The sequence below is a fragment of the Acomys minous genome, assembly GCF_964271855.1.
Source record: "Acomys minous genome assembly, chromosome: 1".
In the NCBI taxonomy this organism is placed as follows: Eukaryota; Metazoa; Chordata; class Mammalia; order Rodentia; family Muridae; genus Acomys; species Acomys minous.
The window spans coordinates 58103073-58128888 of record NC_140483.1 but is presented as its reverse complement, the minus strand read 5'-3'; the positions used below and the strand labels follow the sequence as shown (position 1 = coordinate 58128888).

Genomic DNA, 25816 nt, shown 5'->3' with positions numbered 1-25816 from the left:
TAGTATATTCTGTGTGAATGGAATCAGGGTATGGGGGTTATAGAGTATATGTGGTGAGGAGTGGGGCATGTTTAGTGTGTGTTTAAGGAGTGTGGCACAAGGGATATAGGGGTGTGTATACACAGTATATGTGTGTTACACACGCATAGCGTGGCAGGGTGTGGGATGTATGTATATGTGTATACTCGGTGTGTGTGTGTGTGTGTGTGTGTGTGTGTGTGTGTGTAAGCATGAGTGTGTGAGGGATGTGCAGGTGAGGGCAGAACCTAAAAGCAGAGCTTCTTCCAGCCTCGCTGCTGGCTGGACCAAATCTGCTCTACAAGTGTTTCGAAAACAACAAAGGGCTCCTTTACTGGGACTCCCATGAACAGAGGCAGATGTTCCTATAATCCTATACATTTGGCATGTCCCCTCGCAGGCCCTCTGTTCAAAATTCCCCCAACTCAAACCTGCCATTCCTCATCCCCTGGAATCAGAGTCCTTACGAACTAAATATTCCTGGTGCCCTAAATCTAAATAGCTCCGAAGCCTCGCTTTCCCAGTGTACTTCACCCCCTCCACCCACACAGCTGAGGTCACCCAGGCCCAGCCTCTTTTGCAACTTTCCCAAGTCTGTGCACAGAAAGAGAGGAGGAAAACTCAGAGGGAAGTGGCCTCTCACCAAGCCCTTTTACGTCCTCAACACTGGCCAGATTAAAACTGCCACTTCAGGAAGAGAGGCCCAGACCTAGAACTCCCGACCTGTGTGAGGTGAGTGCCATACAGTCATGGCTGGAAGTGTCCTGACAGCCTCTCTGTCCTTGCATGTGCTCAGCTGCTCCGGAACTGTTTGGCTGTTGGTGAAGAGGACTAAAAACAGGGTACAAGGCTGAGGCTAAGAACCTGGCAGGTGGGGGACTTTAATCCAGCCCAAAGACCCCTGCACCACAGGAAGTTCCTGGGAGTGGTGGAGAAAGGAATTCCCTTTCAGTCATAGAGATCTGGGGCCCAGCTACAGGATCTGCAAAGGCTGCAGTACCAGACAGGACAGCTCAGAGGAGGGTAGTGTCATGCCTCTAAACCTGCACAGCCTGACAGAAACTGGAGCCCTCTAACAGGGCTGGATTCTGCGGCATCTAGCATCTCCTTGGCACATGGACAGGGTAACCTTCTGGGATGAAGATGCAGAGCCTATCAGAGAAAGATGAGCTCCCTAAATAGGAAAATGTCCCTGTTGTTCTAAGCCATATGTTTCTCCTAGCAAAGAGCTAAAATGTATGAGCCAGTGATCAGAAGTGGTCAGATCCAGGTTCTGCTCTAGGCTGGCTACTAACCTAGTTTTCTTGTTGTTGTTGTTGTTGGTGGTGGTGGTGTGTGTGTGTGTGTGTGTGTGTGTATGTGTGTGTGTGGTGTGAATGATGGGAGTGCATTACTTATCACAGCATATCTGTGGAGGTCAGAGGAGAGTTTGTGGAGTAGGTTCTCTCCTACCCTTACCTGGGTTCTGCCCAGTAGCTTTACTTGCTGAGCCATCTCACCATCTCGCCATCCCGCCAACTAGTTTTTGACTCAAGAATCCACTGGGCATTTTGTAAAATGCAAGTGTTCTATAAGTGCCAGTAGGCACTGTGTGTTGATAAAAATGATTGCTTTGTGCTTATTGATCAAAGATCCTATGGAGACAGTAATTTGTGGTATTCGTAGGCATATAGTGTGCTACTGCATAGCAGGCATGCTCAGCACGGGTGAGTGGATAGACAGATGCATGGATGCATGGATGCATGGATGCATGGATGCATGGATGCATGCTTAGAAGGGTGACACATGGATAGATTCATCACTATTCAGGGAGGTTTCTATAGTCCCAGCATCCCCACCATGTTTTGGGGGACAGAGAGATAAAAGGTGCTGTCTAGGGTATGGGTAGTCTACTTGGGGAAGCAGGGCAAACAGCTCCCCAAAGAGCTTCAAGAACAGGAATAATGGGCCTTTCTGAAACCAGCACTGTGGGAGGAAGCAGGTTTAGACCTGCAAGGACTCTGGTGGGTGAGGCCGACTGTCAAGTGATCCTGGCAGACAACAAAGCCTCCTGTTCCCCCGCCCCCCAAGAACCTCACTCAACACTCAGCCTGTAAGTTCACTGTTTGCTAGAATGAATATTCTACAGGGAGCAAAAGGGAGAAGAGAGGCTTAAGCTAGGGAGGTGTGCTGGGCGGGGAAGCTGGGGCTGCTGCAGAAGTCCCAGCTGCCCCTGTTCATTGGTCTTACTGCTTATATGGGACCGCATCCAGGACAACGTAAGGCAAGAGGCTCCTCCTGGGTCCCGGCTGACGCCCGTGGGTCATTGGCAAGTGAAGGCTGAGACCCTCAAGAGTTCTTGCAGACTAATCACAGACCCAAGGGCTCTCAGCAACACAGCCTTCCTCGCTTTGCACAGAAGTTATGGGCGGAGCCCACCCCACCCCCACCCCCCCTTCTGGCTTTAAAGTGTTGTGGGCGGGAACTGGAGAAGAAGTGGTCCTGCCTGTGGGCTGGGCTGGCTGGGCATTCCAAGCTTGCTACTCACTGTTAAGTAACAGTGAAGATGACTCAGCCTTGCAGACAAGGGGGTGCCCTGCTTCCCCCTTTGAAGCTGGGAGTTAGCCAAATGGAAGAGGCTGAAAGGGGCATTTGTAGCCACCGCCCAGCCAGGGATAGAGGACAAGGGAAGGGACCTCACTACCTTCTGAAACCTGGGAGTAGGCAAGGGAGCTCCCATTGCTGTCTGCTTCCAAACAGGCTCCTCCAAGCCCGGCACTGGGCCAGCCCCAGTCACTCTCTGAATCAAACACCAAGGCTATGGGAGTCTCTAGTGACTGCACATTTCCAGAGCACATCTGGAAAGGGCATCAGGACAATGGGAGGGGTCAAGAAGTTACGAGGATTAGAAATGGGACCCAAAGGAGGGGCTTCAAGCTCATGTCCAACACTCTCCCCAGCGTCTGGTGTTGCAAAGAAATTAAGGTGTGTGTGTGTGTGTGTGTGTGTGTGTGTGTGTGTGTGTGTGTTGAGCAAAACAAGCATTCACACATGTCTGGCTGTTTCCCATGAGCCTAGCATTGCCCATTGCTTAGATTAAGCAACTGAGGTCCTTCTATGCATAGGCATAACCTACCTTTGTAGCTTGACACCAGCGATAACGGGCATGCTTTCATCATCAAAGGTGGCAACCACTGCAAATCGGATCCCAGACCTCCTCTACCAATCCCCACCCCCACAGAAGGTGTTAAGCTGTTATCAGGATCTTTCCCAACTTTAGAGTCCTGTTATGCTATCACATGACACACACATGCCGTCTGCAGGGGAAGCCACAGCCTTGAGTGATGGCCAGTTTATCCCGGAGGGAATAGAGACACTCCAAGGTTAGTAATACTCACGGCTCAAGGTCACACATGGATAGAATAGAGAAGAGAGAGTGCTTTCTGACCCCAAAAGTCATGGTCATTGCCTGGCATGAGGCAGTCTCACCACCACCATCCAGCATCCCCCAAGTCACTGTGACTCATCCAAATAGGAAATCACACTCCGATTACTCTGGGCAGCCATCCAGTTACACATGCTTTGTAAAGGTTAAGTCAGGGTGGGACTCGGGAAATAAAAGAGGAGGTAACTCTTTTGATATTTTTAAATTACAGAAACAGAATACAAATTTAAAATATATACTCTTAAGATATAATGGAAACTTGTAGTCTCTCTCTCTCTCTCTCTCTCTCTCTCTCTCTCTCTCTCTCTCGTTTGTTTGGTTGGATTTGAGACAGGGTTTCTCTGTGTAGCCTTGGCTGTTCTGGACATGCTTTGTAGACCAGACTGGTTTCAAACTCACAGAGATCCGCCTGCCTCTGCCTCCCAAGTGCTGGAATTAAAGCCCTGCACCACCACTCCCTGCGTCTTAGCCTCTCTTCTGCCTTTCCTGTCTCCCCTTAGATGGTGTGTTTCTGTCTGAGCGTTTTCCAGGATGCACATGTGTAGAATTAAGCACAGAAACACACTCAGAACATTGGTGCTTGTTCTTGACAACCGGGATCAATCACACCCTGCCAAATGCTTAGACGGTTGTTTTTTGTTTGTTTGTTTGTTTGTTTGTTTGTTTAAAACGTAAATTATCATGGGTGGGTGTATGTCATCACTTCATCCTTTTAAAAATGGCCTTATATTTCAGAATATATGTGGATTGGCATTTATGAAGAAAGTCTGTTATTGAAGGAGGGCATGCGTTTGAGAGGGGGTGTGGCAAGGCTGGAACCACAGGGAGGGTTGAGAGAAGATACAGGGTAGGGGGCAGAGTGTAGCTATAGTAGCCATATATTAGTTTTTAATTCGTTTAATTTTTAAGGAAGAAGGTGTGTTATTGGTGGAGATTCAGGTGGAGCAAATATGTGCTCTGACAGGGTTCCTAAGGAGCAAGTATGTCAGTCTCTTTCATATCTGCTTAAGGGCATGGTCTCTTGGTGAAGAGGCACACTTTTACAGTCCTAGATACTTGAGGGTCTGAGGCAGGGGATTGCTGATTTGAGGCCAGTTTAGGCAATGACAGGAGACTCCGCCTCAAAGAAGTGTACAAGTGTGGCTCTATGACAGAGTAATTTCCTTATGGGCTTCAGGCTTCAAATTTTTTCTATTATTAAAAATCAAAAGCCTACTGTATTGGTACCCTGGTTTTGCTCGTTATATTCCTCATGCTTGTGACCAAATGACTGACAAGCAAAGAAACTTAAGGAAGTAAGGGATTGTTTAGACTCATAGTTGGAGAGAACAATCTTTCATAGTAGCAGGGTTTGGGGCTCACACTGCATCCGCAGCCAGGAAGCAGAGAGACAAATGTGGGTGCTCAGCTTGCATTCTGTTTACTCGGCTCCAGATCCCAGATCCCATGGAATCATACATCCATGTGTATCTTCCCAGCTCACAGATGTGCCCAGAGGTTTGTCTCCTAAGTGATGCTGGGTCCTGTCAAACTGGCCATCAGTATCAACCATCAGTGCAGTCTACAGAGCTAAGTCTGGATCAAAACCTCAGCTCCAACCCAGCCCCCCACCCGTGCCACTACAGCCTGTGTGTTGTTAGGAACCCCTAAATTATCTCCTGGAAATATCTACTTTGACATAATAACAGCGCTGACCATGTAGATAGTGTGTGTGCACTAAAATAGCTAGCATAATAAGAACTGAAGACTCTAAGGAAACCCCAACTTGTGCCAGCAAATATATCACAACAGAACATCAAACACAATAGCACACTACTTCACTTAACGCACACAACGTGTTATTATTTATTCGCGTATCTTTACAGTTCTCAGCAGAGTCTGACCAATAAATGTCGACATGTCGAGTGTGACGCACCTGGCAATGTGCGTGGCCCATTCCCTCCCTCTCCTCATGATCCTCACAGGTCCTCATACACAGCTCCTGTTCAGCAGGCCCAGGCCCCTTTGCTCTAATGGAACCTCTTCAGCTGTCTGGCTGCCTTTTCCCAGTACCCTAAGGCTTTGTTGAACACAGCAAATCTGAGTCCAGTGCCCCGTATGTTCATGCACACAGACGTCAAGGCTCCAAACTCTGGGCATCAGAAGGCACCAGGGCACAGAAGAGCTTTCTCTGGCCTTCCTTATACTGTGCTATTATGTGAGTTTTGAGTGACTTGCCCCTCCCCACCTCCAGCCCCCAATAACACACACCTTGTGATGCTAGCTGTAGAAGCCCTGTTCAAGTTAGGCCAGCACTATGTAGTACTGAGCTACGTCCCAGTGAATGGACCCTTCTCTGAGCCCTGTTGGCACTCACCTCACCGCTATGGTGAGAACAGCCTGCTGCACGTACGTAGTGTGGTACAACCACTGCAAGTGCTCAGCTGGTGCTTTCCTGTCTTCTGCCTCCATTTTGGAACTCTGAGTCCTTCTAAGACATCCTGTTGGTCTTTCAAGATAAGTTAATACAGGCTGGAGAGATGGCTTAGTGGTTAAGAGGGCTGCCTGCCCTTCTAGAGGTCCTGAGTTCAATTCCCAACAACCACATGGTGGCTCACAACCATCTATAATGAAGTCTGATACCCTCTTCTGCAGATAAAGCACTCATATGCAATAAATAAAATAAATAAATCTTTTTTAAAAAAAAGATAAGTTAATACACTATACCAAAGTGTTAGGAAACAGAGTTCCACTGTTCTTGAGCCCCTTCCAAAGAGATAACTGATGCTCAGAGGCCCCACCCCTTTCCAGGACTTTGTGAGCAGCAGCACTGTTGCAGTATGCCATCCCAGGTTAGTGTCTTTGGTTCCCTGACTCTACATCCCTGGGAGATGGAGAATTTTTGCTAAGTAGCTAATGAGTGAAGAATGAATGAGTGAATGAATGAATGAATGAATGAAATGGGATAGCCAGACTCCACCTCAATCTTGCTTCCTCCCCTGAAGCAAATCAATCACCTTTTCCGTTCTCCATCCCCAGAATGTTCTTATCTTGTTCTCTCCTAGGAAATATCACCCACCGCACCACATGCCTCACTTCTTCAGGCTGGCCTCGAACTCACAGAGATCCTCCTAACTCTGTCTGCCTCCTGAGTGCTGGGATTAAAGGTGTGTGCCACCACCGCCTGGCTCCTTTTCTGTATCGTGGGAACACTTTCTAGTGTTACTCAGTCCTTGTTCCTTCTTTCCTGATGTTTCTTAGATGAGTCCTTTGCGTTTCACCGTAGGTGCTCTCAGTGTCAAGTTCAGGGGTCTCCTGCATTCTCTTCACAGGAAAGGAGTACGTCTATTTTGTGCTCAGCATTGCATTATTAATTAGCTAGATTCAACTATTGTACAGTGTGTACATTTCGTATTTCATGGAAGCTCTGCATATGGTGCTTCCTTAGCATTCACAATGCCCTGGATTCAACCCCCAACACTGAAAAAAAAAATTTTACATGCCAATTGTGATAGTAGTTAACACTTAGATAATGTTGCACACATAATTTAGCAACAACTTTTCACTAGGATCATAAAGCATGAATATTTCCCCACATATACTAAAATACCCAAAACTCCACTCTAATGACTACTACGAAATTCATTATGTGTCCTGGCCTAAGCACCCGTTCACTCTTGGGTGTTTATAAGCAATGCTGGAAGGACAGTCTGGAAAAGTCTTTCCTCTCAACAGCAGTGAAGAACAGGCAGATATGAGGAGGCTATGGTGAGGCCCTGGCCTAGGCTGGGTCCATGGTCCTCCCACAGCTAGGGTCTGTGTTGAGTCTGTGGCCTGAGTTCCCACCAAAGGCCAAGCGAATGTCCGTGGTCTGGGCTGCCACTGGAGACCAGGTGGCTATCTGTGGGCCGCGCTACCAAAGAGCGCCATGCTGATTGGAGTGGCTGGCTCTGCCATCCAGCACAGGCTGCTGCCGAGTGCCATGTCTGGTCTGTGGTCCTATGGCAGCTGGCCTGGCCTGCTGCCTGAGGCACTGTGCTGAGCTGACCCTGCACCTCACCTGGGCAGCACCGTAGAGCTGACCCTGACAGGCTGACCGGCGGGGAGCTGGGGAGCTCCCTTGAGGACATGAGTTCAGGAGAGCTGACTTGATCCAGGGAGAGATCCCCTTGCCCCTTGCCACCTGCAGCAGACAAAAGAGCTAGCCACCTCAGTCCCCTCCCCCAGGTCATGAGAACGGGAGAGCTGGCTCTGCTCCTCACTGGCTGCAGCACTCAGGAGAGTGAACCCTGCATCTCACCTGGGCAGCACAGTAGAACTGACCGTGGTGCCTGGGGTGCTGGTGGGCCCCCTGAGTGCTTGAGCACAGGAGAGCTGACCCTGCCCCTTGCTGGCTACAGCATTGGGTGAGCTAGCTGAAACAGTGCTGGAGCACTCACCCTGGTGATGGGTGTAGGAGAGCTGGCCGGCTGACCAACTCAGCTCCTTCCCAGGCCCAGATTCAGGCCTTTGAGGTGGCCCACCCCAACATCTACCCCATCTATGATCTGCTGGAGCATGTGAAAGGGCTGGTCCTACAGATCCAAAGCTGCAGGATCTCCATGACACAGTGAGAGGAGTCACTGTTAGGTCAGTTATTGGTAGTGTAGCAGACACCAGAGGCCTTGAACCAGGCCAATGGCTCATTGCAATGAACACTTTCAAGTAAAGATGTGTAGACAAAAGTGTGCACTGTGGGGCACATTGGGACATGCCACAGCTTCTATGATGAGGTTATTACCATTTTTATCCTATCTTACTTTATTTTCTTTTGTGGGGGAGGTTGCAAGGATGGAGGGTGGATGCAAAGGAACAGGTGATGCTTGTGATTGAGGTGCATGATGTGAAACTCACAAAGAATCAATAAAAAAAGTTTTTTTGAAAGAAAAAAGTCTTTGCTCAAGTTTCTGGTGGTTTCTGTAGGAAAAAAAAAATTCCTAGAAGTAGAAGTCAGAACTATTTTGAGGCTCGCCACACGTGCTGCCAAGTAGCTTTCCAGAAATGTGGACCGATTTCACCCCTTCTTCCAGCTGCATCGAAGAGCCCTGTGAGTCTGCATGTGCAGCACCCTTTGGCTGGGGGAGGGACTGTCTTCCATCCAGAGCCTCCAGGCAGCAGGCTGACAATGGACCCCTTGTCCTGCCAACCCCATCCCCTCTTCCCACACTGGCCTCCATGCCTGGCTCTAGGCTGGGCTGTGTGTGAGGTCTCTGTTCAGCCCTGGTCCTGCTGTTCAGTACTCTGGGCTACCTCCCAGAGCTGAAAGGTGAATGAGTGAGTCGTCGTTGGTCTTGGAACTTTGGCAAGGGGAGGGAGGGGGAGGGTGTGTCAGCCATGTGTGCCCTTCAGGAGGACAGCCTCACTAGGGTCCTTAGCCATGGTCAGAGATGCTGGTACACAAGAGAAAACCAGCGCAGATGGCAATGCTAAGGTGTAGCAGGGTTAGGGGTGAGGTGGGGGAATGCATGGGAGGGCTGCAGTGACAGGATGTGGCAGGGTTAGCCTCAGGGAGCAGCCAGTGTGACAATGACTTCTGTTTCCCCACAGGCTCCGAAGCCCCTCATGAATCCCCGAAAGAAAGTGGACTTGAAACTTATCATTGTTGGTGCACTCGGGTAAGCCAAGGCTGGCCGTCATGTGTTCACTGGAGAACGGCCTCACCTGGGATCAGTTAGGCCACTGGGCTGGACTCGCATCTCCAAGGGACCCTTTCTGAGTGAGAGTGACAGCAGAGTTGCATCCCAAGTAAGGAAGGGAGCTTAGTGGAGAGAAAGAAGCTAGCAAGAAGTTCTTGGTTTGGGGCCAACTCTGTGGTAACTGGCTGTGTAGCTGTTCTGCGTCTCTGGCTCCTCCCATGGCCTGCTGTGCCCAACAAAACTCTAAGCACTGTTGTACTCAACCTTATCCCAAACTGCTCATTTTGGTTGATCTCTGCTTATAGAAACTGTTTCTTATCCTTTGCTCCCCAAAGAGTGGTCTCTAGACCATAGACTAGAAATTTAAAATCTGAGCAATTCTCTCTCTCCTGAGAAGCCTAAGCCAGCCCATCCTAGCAATGTACTATTGTCCTTCTGTGCCTCCCCACCATGGGTCACTTTCTTAAATGCCAATTTTGGTTCAGAAAAAAGAAAAAGATAGAAGAAGAAAAGAAAAGAAAAAAAAGAAAGGACTGCAGGTCATGGTAATGTCCTGAGAATAGACTCTGTGTGTGTGTGTGTGTGTGTGTGTGTGTGTGTGTGTGTGTGTGCGCGCGCGCGTGCGTGTAAGTATGTGTTTACACATGTGTGGAATTTTTTTTCCTCAGTGTGGGAAAGACCTCTCTCCTTCACCAATATGTACACAAAACATTTTTCGAGGAATACCAGACCACACTGGGGGCCAGCATCCTCTCCAAAATTATTATACTGGACGACACAACTTTGAAACTGCAGGTGAGCAACCGTCTCTGCCTCTGTAATAGACACACACCTGAAAACCACACAAATATGCAACAAGATGCACTCAAAGTTCAGAGGGTCCGGAGAGAGATGAGCAAAGTAGAACTCACGGGCTAACTCTAGTCTCTTCCCTGGGCACACCACACACACACACACTTGTTTATCTACTATAGCAGAGGTGAATAGTGTAACAGAGATGGATGACCCAAAATGTCAACAAATATTTACTGTTTGGAGCTGGGGTAACAACTCCTGCCCTAATAACCTAGAGAAAAAGTAAGAGCTGTGGTGGAGTGTGAGGTGGGGTGGGGCTTCAGTGCCTGGGTGTGGAAGGGCCGTGCACACCTACACCAAGGCTTTCCTCATGCAGAAATGACGCTCTTGGCATGACACAGCCTTGCTGGGCTTCCCTTCAGCCGCACCCATCAGAGCCCTGTGGGGCGCTGCTCTTCTCCTCCAGATCTGGGACACAGGTGGACAAGAGCGCTTCCGCTCCATGGTCTCGACGTTCTATAAAGGTTCTGATGGCTGTATCCTGGCATTTGATGTCACTGACCCAGAGTCCTTTGAAACTCTGGACATCTGGAGGAACGATGTCCTGGCCAAGATCATCCCTATGGACCAGCCCTATCCCATGGTGGTGCTTGGGAACAAAATCGATCTGGAAGACAGGAAGGTACTGTTTGTTCATTCGTCCATCAGTCACTGATGCACTCGACAAACTGTAGGTAGCAGCTGTAGCCCTGGTACTGTGTTAGGTCCTCACATACAGTGCTGCCAGAGGCCTCGCCTCAAGAAATCCACAGTCTGATAGTGACAATTATGGTACAACATGGTAAAAAGCAATGATAGTTATACACTTGGGAGAACCGGAGATCACAATGAAGGGACATCTCAGTCCAGAGTAGAGAGCCGGCTTCCTAGAAGTGAGTTCTAGGCTATAGAAACAATATGGCGTGAACTGAGAAATGAATAAACAGTAGGAGAGTTAAGAGCTCAGAGGAGCCAGGAGTCAGGTCTTGGTGGAATTTGATTTCATCTTAGAACACTATTTCTGCCTAGAGTCACACGGGTATCTGAAGGTTTTAGTTCTTGGATCTAAAAGTTTGCCAGGCAATTAATTCTTTTTCACTAAGTCAAACATATCCAGCATAGTCAATGAACGCTTTGAAAACTGGTCTACCCATGACCACAGTGGCTGTCTACCTGTGTAGGTAATAGCCATCACATGGCTATTAAGTGGACAGTTCTTTGAACCTTTACTTGCTAGCTAAAAAGGAATAGAGGTTGTCTTCATTTATGAAGCTTGAGATGAAGGTATTTTGTACTGACTGAAGCCCAATTAATAGCCAAAGGAGCTGCCAGAACCACAGTATCTCAGTATCTTTAATGGAAAACCATGATGGGGAACAGAGTCGTTGTGTCTGAACATCGTTTTCATGATACTTCAAACAGAAAACCTCAGGAGAACTGAACCAAAGCTTAGTGCCATGAAGTATAGGGCAGACAGGAGGGAGGGAGGGAGGGGGGTAGGGAGGGAGGGAGGGAGAGACTGAAGGGGTACTTCCAGCTGCACCCACCTGCAGAGGCAAGGTCCCTGTTGAGAGAGGACATGTTTAGTTTGGGTGTCTGGAACTTCAGAAGCTTGGAGAACAACTTTAAGCAGCGAGGAGACCCACCAGCTTTGGGATGCCTAAAAACAAAACCTCAGGGGAGAAGTGTGTGCTGGGATCAAGCCATCAGCCCTGTGTGGCCAGGTCAGGTTGGAAATTCAGTGTCTGTCACCCATCCTCTCTCAGACAGTAATCCAAGTCTTCTCTGACTGGGCAGCTGCAGTGGGAACTTCATTGTCAGCTTTACAAGCCCACAGTCCCCACCTGCTTAGGTCAGATGGGAGCTCTGGGGTCCAGTCCTGCCTGGAGTGAAGCAGGAAGAATAAGAAGTGGCTGCGGGGGGCATTTCTTGTTTTGTGGGGGTTCCGTGGTGTAGCGTTGTGTTCTCCAGTCTGGCAGTTGTGGTAAATTTCCTCTTTTGTCAGTCAGTCCTTTGGGTCTTTCAGACTTCCTCCCCGGGTGGCATTTCACTGTGCCTTACAGAAACAAGTATCTTGCACTCCTCCTTCAACTGCAATCTCTCCTCTTAGGAGCTCCAACCTGCCTGTCCCTCTATGGAACCCACACCTAGCCTAGACATACTCATGCATTCTGGCCATCTTCTAAAGAGCTGGTTCTTTCTCTCCACCTCATGACCTTTCACCTTGGAACCTTCAGGTATATGCCAGACCCCCGTGTGTGTGTGTGTGTGTGTGTGTGTGTGTGTGTGTGTGTGTGTGTGTATCCAGAGGCCACACATTAGCAACCAACCTCAAGGCTCTCTTCCAACTCCTCTAGGAGGCAGTAGTACCTATATTTACAACACAGATTTCTCCAAGGACTCTTATCCAATCCTTTCTTCCAAGCCTTTTGTGCTCATGCTGCGGGCATTAGTGACATCTAAGAGACTCTTCATCACGAGCTTTTGGAAATACACATGGTCTCAAGGCCATCCCATTGCTCAGCTGAAGTCAGTCAAACTACAATGCCAAGACCCGAACATCCATTTTAGCAGCTTCTTTCATACTTCTGTGTGTCAAACTGAGGGAGTTCAGGAGAAGGGGGCGCCAGGGTGTTCTCGATGAAGTAAGAGGTACCGCCCTCCCGTGAGGAAGGAGACCAAAAAGGAGGCTTAAGACTCATGGTAAAGGGTGGGTGTCTAGAATCTCTCTAGCATTCCTACATTCCAAAATTAATACAATTTAGGGTTGGATTCTGATTACTTGGGTAACTAAATCCAAACGCCGGAGGATGAGCTGGTGGGGGGCAAGAATTAATGGAACATGAAAGGCTCAGCTGAAGGAGGGGGCTGCGAGCTTTGAGGTAGCATCTGTGGTGTGTGTTTCAGCAGCTCTGCTAGAGTAAATGCTAGGAATACAGGACCTGGAACTGAAGCTTTCCCAAGCAAGGGAAGCAAAGGATGGGGGTATGGAGGTGGGAGGGCTCTGAGGAAACCTGGAGGAAAGGGGTCAGGGGAGTTGGAGCATCAGACATTAGAGATGAGGGTAGTGTGGGTTTAAAAGAGAGGAACGCTATGGTTTCAGAAAGGAAGGCCTGTTTTGTATTTGGATATGACTCTATAAAGAAGATGGAAAAATGGGGTGATCATTGACAGGAAAAAAAGTCCTGGCTGCTTTGAGTCGTGGCAGCCTTGTGTTGATGGAGAAAACAAGCCGGTCACGTACGTCCAGTGAATGAGGGATGCCAGGTTAGGTGAAGAGCGGGTGATGGTTCGTAAGACAGAAGTCTGAGCCAAACACCTGGGGGTGAGCGTTGCTTTAGAAAAGAGAAACAAGTAGATGAAAGAAGCAATGGGCACCAGGCACGCCAAAGCCCTGCCTCATCTGTGCAGAAACAGACATGGGAATGACCTCAATGGAATTCCCATTGAGAGGGAGACAGAGACCCAAGGAGAAGCCAGGATTGGCTGAATGGAATGGATAAAAGATGATTTGGGGAAGATAAAGAAAGCACGTCTGTCAGGAAGGTAAGCCCAGAGGAGGGTTTTGGAAGGAGATGGCCTAGTAGGAACCAAAAGTAAGAGGTACTGAGCAATAGTGAAATGAGTTCAGGGAAGCGGGGAAGAGGATGTGGGAAGAGAAAGCAGAGAGACTCAACACAAAGACTCCATATTGTTAAGGCCAAGAAAAATGGCGGTGCAGCTCCTGCCCTCAGACCTCCTTACTGTGGTGCTGACTTAGCAAAGAGATTGTCACCCCCAGTTGGGATGACGAAAGGGAAGACTAGCCAAGTGAGTATAGCTAGGGAGGCTTGCGCTCACTGGCACAGAGCTGAGGGGGCAGGCACCATTCCTTTCAGCACCTTGGCTGAGCAGGCTACCCAAGGTCTGCCATGCTCTCTGCATGCCCTAGGACTCCTCCAACCTCTGCTCTGCCAAGGAAACCAGAAGATAGTTTCCTTAGATTATTTGAGAATTAAAGGAAATGTATTTGTATCCTCCGTGGTTTTTCCAAGGGACAGGCCTGGAAAACATAGCTGTTTTTCCTTCTTAATTAAAGGAAAATAAGTATTTAAAAGTATATTGCTAGATTTGAGGAGGAAGAAATTTTGGACCCAAATAGTGATGGTGGTAGCATACCATTTTTAATGCCCTGAATTATATGCTTAAATATGACTACTAAGTTTTATGTGGTGTATATTTTACTACAATAAATATGCACATACATATGCTAGCACACAATACACCCAGAAATGTTTTAAAGAAATTATGGCTTATCTTTGTTTAAAAAAAACTGCAGCATCCAATAGTGGGAAAAACCTTAGTTCATGAAAAAGGGGGCTGTAATATTTGAGCTGCTGGGTTTGGACTTAATGCTTGGTCCATGCCCAGGGAGGTGAGTTCCGACCTACCACCAATAGGAGCTAGGATGATGTTTTCTAAAATAGTCTTTGTTTTTATTCAAGGTTTACTGACTAATATCAGATATACTAATTCTTTTAAAGTTTTATTTATCTTTATTTTATGAGTATTTAGCTTACATGCATGTAAGTGCACCACATACCTGCAGTGCCTGCAGAGACCAGAAGAGGGCATAGGATCCCATGGAACTGGAGTTACAATCAGGAACTGAGCTGCCCGGTGGGTCCTGGGGACCAAACCCAGGTCCTCTGTAAGAGCAGCAAGGGTTCTTAACTGCCGAGCCACCTCTCCAGCCCCCAGGCATGCTAGTTTTAAATCTATATAACAATAATTTTCAATATATATGATATGGAAAAGCATCAAAACTAAAATGGTGCAAACTGGAGCCAACATGAAGGTTCAGCAGTAAAGACACTTGCCACAGAGCCTGATGACATGAGTGACGCCTGGAACAGACATGATGAAATGAGAGAACTGACTTTTACAACTTGTCTCTGATGGCCATACATGTACACACACACACACACACACACACAGAGAGAGAGAGAGAGAGAGAGAGAGAGAGAGAGAGAGAGAGACAGACAGACAGACAGACAGACAGACAGACAGACAGACATGCATGCATCTTTGCAATCTGGCCTAGTTTTTGTCAAACATTGGTTTCCAATAAATAAGCAGAACCACAGTGTTAAACAGTCCATTGCAACCAAAAGGAAAAGTCATTTAAAGTAACACTATGTCTCCAGGTACGGAGCCTTGTATTTACTTTCAGAGTCCTCTGAGATTAGGCTATAAATAGCTACTATGCTTCACTAATAAAAGACAAGATGATCTTCAAAGTCATGAAATCATAAGTGAAATTAGCAGAGAAAACTAACAGCGCTGCCTGATGGCTTCTTTCCAGCCCAGCCTTCTGTAGGAGGAGGGGCTGGAGGCCCAGAAAGACATGGCTTGGAGCATATAGTCTCAACTGATGCTCTGGAGAGTCTGTTCCGTCATTTTTGAGGCAACTCAGAAGGCAAGATGAATGTGTGGCTTCCGAGGCAGACACCGCAGTCACTGTCTGCTTAGAGGAAAGGGACAGCAGAGCTACAGCTGTAACAGAGGGGCGAGCTCTCAGGAAGAGCTCAGCCTTGGACAGGGTTCTGGGCTCTGCTAGTTATGCCTTGATCTAAAAAACAGTGTCCCTAGCAGACCACAGTCTAGGGAAAGAGTCGCTTTGCACTCTCTTCACTGTGACAGTAACCGTAAGGGCTGAGTGCCAGATAACTTAGCTGTAGTTAAATTCTCAGCATCTTGGGAGCTAGGAGCTAGAGGGGGCTGGACACAGGAAGTGTAAGTCTAGACTTTGCCCTCAAACACTTTAAAAGACTCGGAGCACTTTGAGTGCTCCAAGGTGGCACCTAGGATGCCAGCAGTGTACAAGGTGTTAATATGACTATTTCAAGATGCCCTCCAGAGGTAAGGTATTGGCATCCAGTGATTATTTATCTACATGTTACTAATCCAGACATCCCAAGTGTCCCTCTAAAACCATTGGCTCTCAACCTGTGGGTCGAGACCATCAGAAAACACACATAGCCAGTGGTCTTAGGAACTGAGACACTGCTCACTAGCAAAATTACAGTTATGAAGTCTAAACAAAAATAAACATATGGTTGGGGGGGTTCCCATGAGCACTGGGACAATTGAGGATTTACCCTAAGTGAAGAAAATCTTCATGGCTTACCAGCTCTGCGTCATCTGTGTCCCACAGGAAGGAGCTTTCCTCGTCAACACTAGGTTCCCTCTTCCCAAAGTCAGGAAAATCTTAGGCATCAGAGGCCAAGACCGAGGCCTGGACATTATTGCTTAGCTGAACACAGTCTTCATTTGGAAGGCTCACAATCCCAGCGCAGTGCTGGTGAACAGGGACACTGTGAAATGGAGGAAGACACCAGCCGCTGGGCATTCTTGCCGGTCCTGAGACCAGGGGGGGGAAGAACCAGAGACACTGGAATTTATGTTTAAAAATAAGATAATAAGATATCAGGCAACAGGTATTATATGGAGAAGTTTTATTGTATGAGCATGGAGAGAGAAGGAAAGGGGGAAGAGGGGTACCCCAGAGAGACAGAGAGATAGAGAGATAGGGAGAGAGAGAGAGGAAGAAAGAGAGAGAAGAGAGAGCTAAGAGGGAGGGAGAGGAGGGGGTGAGAGAGAGAAAGGAAGTAGATAAGAGTGTAAGAGAGAGAGCCACGGGAGGATTTGGCCTTTTATAATCTTGGGCAGGGCCACGCCCCCATGGCAGGTAGGCAATGACATCACAGGTGGGCAGGCTGAAGCAGAATGCTAACAGTGGACGATGATGGTACTGGTGCATCCTAATCTCAGTGAGACAGGAGTTCTCAGAACCTGCCAGCGGTGGGGAGACAATATGAAGGGCGGTCTTTGGTTTCCCCAACCTGCCCTGTGTCCTAGGAAAATACACAAATGGCCCTTTCTCTTGGAGAAAGAGCTTGGTTTCCTTAAATAAATTTAATTTTTAAAGTATCAGCCAAAGAAAATATAATCTATATGGTAATTTACCCTCAGAATAACTAATGAGGCATCACACTCTATGGTATGAGACATGCCTCAAAGCAATTCTGAAGCATATGAGGCACACTTAGCAGCCAAACTGCGTCCAACTGTCTGCACTTGGGAGCAGCGTCTGCTCTCTTAGCTGGCTCGCATATACAGGATGAGAAGAAAAAGGCCCTGAGCCCAACCTTGAAGGAACCTATAGTCTCACAGGGTGACAGCTAAGAGGAGCAACGCTCTTATGTAGGGCACTCCAGCAGCCGCACAGATGAGGGAGTGCCGAGCTGAGCCGGCATCCACGCTCTGCTTCCCTGAGCTGTGCAACCCAGGGCCTGTTTCTGAAACTCTCTGAGCCTCCTATAAAGTTCCTGTCTATAAAGTAGAACTAATTGCATCCATCTCATGGTTAGGGCAGGTGTGTGTGAGTGTGTGTGTGTGTGTGTGTGTGTGTGTAGGGCTTAGGTGAGTTGACATGTAAAAGTGCCCAACACAAAGCCTGACTACCAGCTAACCTTATTCTCCATTCCAGGGCTCTGTCCTAGGGAAAACACTCCGGGGGGGGGGGGTTGACCAGGGGTGGGGGGTGGGGGAGATCCTGCTGGCATGGATCTGCTCAGTCAGGAGCTCTCCTTTCCCGCCTTGCCTGCCCTGTGTCTATTGGGGCATCTTCTTTCAAGGGACCGAAGAAGGAGGCAGTGTTGGGGGGAAGCTTTTAGCCAGACTTTAGGAAGCCAGATGGTGAAGGGGGGTCTAATCTGCCAGGTCCCTGCCCAAACCCTGCCCAGGCCTTACTGTCCTACACAAAGGTAACTCTCCAGAGAGCGGTCCTCAGCCTTCCTAATGCTGCGACCCTTTAACGCAGCTCCTCATGTTGTGATGACCCCAAGTTGTCGCTAGTTTGTAACTGTAATTTTGCTATGGTTATGAATTGTAATGTAAGTACCCACGGTTCCCCCGATGGTCTTAGGGTGACCCCTGTGAAAGGGTCATTCAACCCCCAAGGGGTCGAGACCCACAAGCTGAGAACCACTGCTCCAGGTCCTTATCTGTAAAATGGTGCTGGCAACACCCACCTCACAGACTCATGTTAGGAACTGAAAAGATAAAATATGACACCACAGGCACGGGGAAGTCCCTCAGTCATCAAGAGGGGCGGCGGCCACCTGCTACACTCATGGAGCTGAGGACATGGTAGGAAGCAAGGATGGTGGTGACAGGAAACGGAAGAAAAAGAGGAAAAAGTCAAAACCTGAGGGGTGGCTTTACCTTCTGACAAACGGCTCTCAGACCCACAAAAGAGAGACCTCACTCCTTTGGGTGCTGGTCCCTTTTTATCTTATTTTCTTTAAAGGTACATGTGTGTGTATGGGGGCAGGCATGTGTATGTGTGCACGTTGAGAAAGGAGTATATCCCCATGCGTGTGCAGAGGCCAAGGAGGCCGGCGACAGTCCTGCTCTGTGACGAACTTCCTTATTCCCCTGAAGCTTGCCATCTCCGTAAGGCTGACTGGCCAGTGACCTCTCAGGGTCTACCCATTCCTGGCGCACAGCACTGGGGTTTCAGGCATCTGTGGTCACACCAGCTTTTATATGGGTGCTGGGGATTTGAACTCAGGCCCTCACACTTGGGCAGCGAACACTCTTACCCACTGAGCTATCTTTCTGGTGTCATGTTAGTTCTTCCTGATCAAGTCTCCCTTTGAGGCCTCCTTTACTCAGCACAGTGGGGATCATGTTCAACATGGGTTCTGGAGGGACCAACCCATACTGAAGCCACAGCAGCGATGGCGACAGCGGCCGTGGTAACAGCGACACAGAAACAGTGATCGTTTCTCTCCCTCAGGTGCCCCAGGAGGTGGCCCGCGGATGGTGTAAGGAGAAGGACATGCCTTACTTTGAAGTTAGTGCCAAGAATGACATCAATGTGGTACAAGCCTTTGAGGTTCTGGCCTCGCGGGCTCTGATGAGGGTGAGTGATGCGGTGGGACCAGACGGAACTGTCCCAGGCTGGGTCCTCAGGGTCTGCCAAGAAGTCTCTATGGGTGGAAGTGAGAGCATGGAGGGATAGGAGCATCCATCTCCTTCACTGGTCAGTGTTTGGATGGACTTAGCAATTCTGCGACACAGATGCCAGAGGCATAAGTACCTGGGAGTTAAGTAGTTAGCTTTGCAGTCTGGCCAGCTCCCACAATCCCTTGTGGGGTATCTAAAAATGTAAATCCTGGGCCCGATGCCTGGAGATTCTAATTCAGTGAGGATTCGAGAAGCTGTCTCAAGGCCAGTCCTTGTTGTGGGATAAAAGTCTCATGAGACCAGGCGTCCATTTAGTCAAGAGGCATCTGCCTCGTATAGGAGTTGTTGACAGCCTCAGATCAAGCTTGTGTTGGGTGTGGCATGTGCTCCAGGCACTGTGCAGGCGGCAGGGGACCATCAGACTCGGAAGGAAGACGAAGATCATGAATGACTGCAACACAACTTTTGTATGGTGGTGTAGACTTGGTGGTGGAATCCAGGGAGGGGGCAGCGTGCGCACTGAAGGCTGCCTAGAAGCCATGGCGAGTTCTGCTTCTGTATGTTTTGGGTTTTTTTTTTTTTAATTTTATTTTAGACAATTCACGCTGAGCTCTGATTCACAGTCCCCCTGCCTCCACCTCCACAGTGTTACTGTCACAAGTGTATGTCACCATGCCTAGCTAATGGCAAAACTTGAACGTCCCAATGTGGAGTTTGAAAGTTTGGCACAAGTTGGGGCTCATCTGCTTACCTTGTTCTGCCACCTTGAACTAAGAGGGGTTCCTTAAGAGAAAGGGCCAGGCATAGTGGCACACTCCTTTAATACCCGCACTTGGGAAGCAGAGACAGTCAGGTCTCTATGAGTTCAAGGCCAGCCTGATCTACATGGCAAGTTCCAGGACAGTCGGGGCTACACAGAGAGACCCTGTCCCAAACAAACAAAAGATAATCATTGTCAGAGTGATGGTTTTAAAATGGGGGGAATGAAAATGGAGTGGTTAGGAGCCTGGAGGCCTAGGCAGAGATGGCTGCCATCATCCTGACCTCACTGTGGATGACTTGGTGACTTGTGTGCCCCACGTGGTCCAAAGAGAAGATCTCAAGCCCCTGCTGGTAGGATTTGCCTCCAGCGGCTGCACAGGGGGAGAGGTAGGAGCTTTCTCTGTTCACATGGTCCAGCCTCCAGTCTCTCACTGCCCCCTGAGAATAAACAGGAGAGAGCACTCATCTTACAGCGTGGTGTGTACTCGTGGTTTTGCCACACAGCCAGGAAAGCCAGCTCCCAATGTGCAGGTGAGCATGCCTGTACCATGAGGCAGGGCAGCTTATCACAACTCATCACGATTATGTGCTGTAATTGTTGCCAAAGACTCAGTCACACACACACAAAAAAAATCTTCCCCAGCCTACTGCCAGTGTGTATGTGTGGTCATCGACTGTCCTTTCAGGGAGAGCGTCCTCCCCTTCCTGTTACATTGGAGTTGAAGCATGTCCTTCCTACTATGTTGCTATCATCACATGGGGGGAGGTGATTGTCTGCTCATTCTTGTTTAAATCTTTTCTCCACAAAAGAAGAGCTCGGCAACCACATTGCAATTTCTGATACTTGTGCAGGAGACTGAGCGGAGGTCTGGAGGTCAAAGGCATGGTGTCTGCGGTCAGACTGACCCAGATCAAGTCCTGTCCTCATAGTTTCAGACGCGTACCTGTCAAAGCATATGACTGCTCTGAGCCTCAGTTTCTCCATGTTTAAAACGAACACATCCCAACCCATAATCATTTCCTGAGCTATCATTTGTGGGGGCTCGAGATAGGAGCCTCGCTGCCCTCAGGCTCAGGAGTGTGACACATGAGGGAAACAGAGGCAGCTGGCAGCAAGGGGAACAGGGTGCCATACACAAAGGCAGAGCGTTAGGAAGTGTTCGCAGGTGCATACAGCGGGTCTTCGGTAGTGTGGGGAGGAAGGAAAGAACGGCAGGGATCCAGTGACCAAGGCTTCAATTCATGGGGCTCATGCAAGAATCCGGCCAGGAAATGCAACATTGAAAAGGATGAGGGGAGGGGACGTGTGGATGACGGAGCTAAGCTATGGCCAAGGGAGCTAGGACTCAACACTGAAAAGCCAGGAGGTGACCCTGGGCTGTCCATTGCACTCAGGTGGCAGCCCGGGACACTGATGCCTTACAGAGCACATCGTTCAGCAGTGTGTGTGTGCACTCGGAGAACTAGGAGTCAGAAATTTCACATCAACACGTTACAAGCAAGATCCACATGGATGCTCACAAACAAGTTCCCATGTTTGCGAGCATATTTTGACATGTTGGAGAGGTCATGAGCTCCATGACATCAACCCTGGGCCTCAGAGGAGGAAATTAGAGAATTGCCACTGCAGGAAGGTGGAAGCCTCACACACACACACACACACACACACACACACACACACACACACATACACACACATACACACACACATCCTTTCTACATTATTGCTTCCCTAGCTGACCCGTATCAACAATCTTCTGGGATCTTTGTGAGGTTTTAGGTAGTAACACTGTACAGAGACGGCATCTGATCAAAGATGGCTGCTGTCAGCAGGCGAGCAGCATGCTGCAGAGTGGGTGGGCTCACTGGGTGACAAAGAGACTGCCCAGGGAAAGAGGACGTCAGACTGGGGTCTGGGAACACCCTTGGAGCTCCTGCGACAGCAAACTTTTGCACGTCCCCAAACATGAATTCTTCCTAGTTAAATATGCATCCTAATTTTAAATTCTACTAATTCTAAAGAATTTGCTGAGGGGTGGGCAATGCCTATCATGTGAGGTAGCTGAGGTGAGGGCAGTGGATGTCCTGCTGGCCCTGAGACCCTATAAAGGAGGACTGAGAAGCGGAAACACTTTGGGAGGAAAGACTGGCCCTTGGGTGTCTTTGGGGACCAGGTACAGCAAGTGGGACCTGATAACACCTCTTGAGGCCCATGCCCATAGCTAGCTTTGGTTGGTAATTATCAGCTGGTGGCCTGACTTGCACCTAGGTGCTGTATAGAAAATAAAAACCAGAAGCCTGGCCCTGACCCTGGAGTGTCTACTGAATAGTGACTTGAGACAGCCCACTGGGTACAGGTCTGTCTAGCAGGCAGGAGGCCTGTGTTTAAACCAGTGTAGCACAGCTGTGGACACACAGAGGCGGTGCACACTGTTCCCACATTTACTTACATACAGCACTAGCTGTGGATGGAGCACTGTGCCATAGCGATGGGACCAGCAAAACCCATAGCTGGAGAGAGCCCGGGTGCCTTTAAGAAAAAAACCTTTTTGGTATAGAGAAATGACTCCATGGTTAACTGCACCTTCTGCTGTTCCAGAGGACCCAAATTTCACTCCTAGTACCCACACCAGGTAGCTCTGACACCTCTGGCCTCTGCCCTCTTTGAGCACTATCTCTTGTGTATACAAACCCACACAGAGACTCATGACGCTATACATAATTTAAAAAATAAAAATAAATCCAGAAGCAGCAGCAGCTATCTTTCTGTCTGTGTGACCCATGACCTTGTCACCTGTCACCCCAACACCCAGGCAGAGGCAGGGGGATTGAGATTCTCAACCATGGGGAGACCCTATCTTTAAGAAAAGAAAAAAAAACTATGGCCTTGAAGAACTCCCAACCTTCCCTGGAGACAAGGGATAGAGGTTCTTAGAGAGGGAGCCAGGTGGGCACTTGCTTCTCTGGGTTTTTCTTGTGACAGGAGTTTGGATAGTTGGCGGAGAGAAAAATAAAAGGTGGCCGGAGGACACTGAACTGGTAGGGCAAGTCTCCCTACACCTGGGACAGGGACAGAGGGCCAGCTGGGCTCCTTCGGACAGCCAGCAAGAAGAGCAGGAAGGGCCCTGAGCACAGAGAATGTTGGGACATTGGAATGTTTGTGGGGACAATATCCGCCAGGGGTGAGGGGTTAGCTGACACCATCTCTGCCTGGGCCTAAAACATCACCTCAGTTGTCCCTTCTGGGGAACAGAAAGTTATGCGTCCTGGCTGGAAGTCAGGCCTGAGCTGCTCAAATCCTTCCGCTGAGATACCCAGGACTCCCGGAGAGAGGCAGGACAGAGAGGGAAAGGCAGAAGGCAGAAGGCAGGGCCTTCCCCTCTGGCCCTCAGAGAGAAGATGGACTGGGGGGCAGCAACCAGGGCCCATTGAGTATCAGGGCTCTCTAGACCTCAGGTGTGACTAACGACTTCTCTTTCCTCTCAGTACCAAGGCACCACGGAGAGTCACCTCGCAGACTCCATCAAGCTCTCGCCAGGTCAGCAGCCAAGGAGAAGCTGCTGCTGATACCCGGTAGCCTCCTTCGGACTCCCCCCATCAGCTGTGCAGGCCGCTCATGCCAAGCTCAACCTCACCAGCCCATACCCAGCTGGGAGGCCGAGCCACTGTGCAGGAGAGAACGTCACAGGCCAAATCCTGGACCCAGAGAGAAATCAACAGAGTGCGGACAGCGGCGAAAACTCTTCCGCCTCCCCTCCCCCAAGGCAGTCACTGCGGACTGAGCTGTTCCCTTGAGCCCTGCAAACTTACAGCTTTGGATGGAAACACAGCTGTTTCCCTCAGCAGCCAAGCCAAGGAGGCAGGATGAGGACCACTCCTGGCTGGCAGAAGCCTACAGACCTGAGGCTTCCCACAGCTTCTTCCGGGGAGAACTGAGGGAGCAAGACAAAAGCCATTGCTCCTGCTTCCCAGGCGCTCAAACAGCTCCCATAAGTGACCAGGCCTCAGTGTGCCTATCTGTCAAATTAGAATTCCCACGGTCCCCCATATCCCAGTGTGGTTTGAGGACCAGGAGCTCCAATGAAATCCTACTTGCTGCTGTGGACACATGTTTACTCCTTTGGCAAATGTTTTTGATGCCTTCTGTGTACATTGTGCTTGTAACACATAAAGCAGGAGTCCTGACCTCCCAGAGGCACACCTGGAGAGAGAGAGGCATCTGCCACAGAGCAGCACCTAGGCCGGCAAGGAGGTGCTGTTTTAGACAAAGGGGTCCAAGAGGGCTTTCCTGTGGGTGTGACTGTTGGGCTGACATTAACAAGAAGAGTATGTCAGGATAGACAGAAGTGAGGCCAAGACCCTGAGCATGCTGTATCCCATGCGAAAGGTCCTTATCTGAGGACTCAAAGCTGCTGTTTCAGAGAAAAAGAGGCCTGGGTACCCTGATGATTAGATGACTGACCACGAGGGGGCAGAAGTGCCTTCTGCTTCTACGATGAGCTCAGTCCTGAGGACACTTGAAAAGCTGGTGTTTCTGTCAAGATGGTTGAAGCTTCTCGTTCCCAGGCTCTAGGAAGGTTGAACCTGGGTCAATTGGGTAAGAATTCAAATGTCCTGGGTAAAAATTTCAGGACCCTTGATTCAGGCAACAAATCAAAATCAGAGACAAATCCCAGAGCAAGGTGCCTGGAAACAGATGGATTCAGTGCCCTGTACATTTCAAGGCTGCAACCTGCTTTTTCTTCTAGTGTCACACAGCACGGATAGGGTGGCTCAGTCTGAAGGAGGTGCCCAGGATGAACTCTCAGGGTCTTCAATGCTCAGGCCCATGCCTCATGCCTACCACACACATGACATTCCTGTCTCCACAGGTGTCTCCTGAGCTGAGGTGTTAGTCTCTAGGAAGTACTTGATTGCAAAGACCCACTAAGAGGCAGGCAGCCAAGGGACTTTGGGCCCATGTCTTTAACACACACACACACACACACACACACACACACACACACACCTGCTCTGAAGTATAAAGCAGTTCACCAGGGCAACTGTCACAGGAACAGAGTAAGGCTCTAGCTCACCACTGTCTGTGTCCTTCAGAGATGAGTGCTGTGCCTCTCTCTCTCTCTCTTCTCTCTCTCTCTCTCTCTCTCTCTCTCTCTCTCTCTCTCTCTCTCTTTCTCACAGTGTGTATGTGTGTCTTTCCTCAAAGGGACTGTGACGGGCTGTAGGGGGTGTGGGGGGTGTGTCTCAGAATCACAATGAACATAGGACCATATCTAAATGCACACAACAGCTAGTATGTGCTTCCTTTGTTTTCATCCTTTGTGGGACAATAGTCCCTCTTGGTCCATGGTAGCAGTCCCAGTTACTCGTGGTCAACTATGGGCCAAAAATATTAAATAGCAAATTCCAGAAACAAACAACTTACAACTTTCAAGTCACATGTCATTCAAGTAAGTGCGATGAGCCTCTTTGCCATCCTACCTGGGCCTCTATTCAGTGTATCGAACCCACCAGTCGCTTTGTAGCTGTCTCCGTTGTCATGTCAATTGTCACCATTTCAAATGCCTCTATCGGTAGCAGCCTAAAGTTATGCCACAGTGCCTATGTCACCATCTCATCTCACAGTTACGGTGTCATCTTATGTCATCACAAGGCTGTAAGGTGGAAAATAGTACAATGTTTTTGAAATATGCATTTACGTGATTTTATCATTGTGCAGTATCATGGTCATTTATTTTATTATCAGTTCTTGTTTGTCTCTTGACTGTACCTAATTTATTCCTTAAACTTGATCATAGGCATGTGTGGATAAGAAGCACAGCGCCGGGAGGGGTTGATGCTGTGTGACTTTAGGCATCTATGGAGGGTCCTGGAGGGCTTCCTTTTAAATATATATGTATATATATATATATATATATATATATATATATATATATATTATACATACATGTACATATATATCAGCATTTATAAGTCAGCATATTACAATGTGCCAATGATGTTAAAGAGCAGGCAATAAAAGCTGCATCATTTCTGGGGCCTTGTAATAAAAGGATCTTATTCAAAAATTAAGAATTTCAAAACAGCAACAACAACAGCACCCAGCACA

General features: G+C 48.8%; 1 protein-coding gene across 2 annotated transcripts; it reads left to right on the top strand.

The window, feature by feature from the left end:
- Positions 1-603: 603 nt before the first annotated feature.
- On the top strand, positions 604-25616 carry RAB7B (RAB7B, member RAS oncogene family). 2 transcript variants are annotated; one of them, XM_084784985.1, is made up of 6 exons: positions 604-750; positions 9008-9075; positions 9765-9891; positions 10358-10573; positions 18776-18901; positions 23194-25616. In XM_084784985.1, the coding sequence occupies exons 2-6, from the start codon at positions 9023-9025 to the stop codon at positions 23272-23274; spliced, it is 603 nt and encodes a 200-aa protein (XP_084641111.1). In that variant the 5' UTR covers positions 604-750; positions 9008-9022; the 3' UTR covers positions 23275-25616. The 2 variants fall into 2 exon arrangements, with proteins under 2 accessions (XP_084641111.1, XP_084641112.1); XM_084784986.1 differs by lacking the exon at positions 604-750 and adding an exon at positions 8252-8507.
- Positions 25617-25816: the final 200 nt, after the last annotated feature.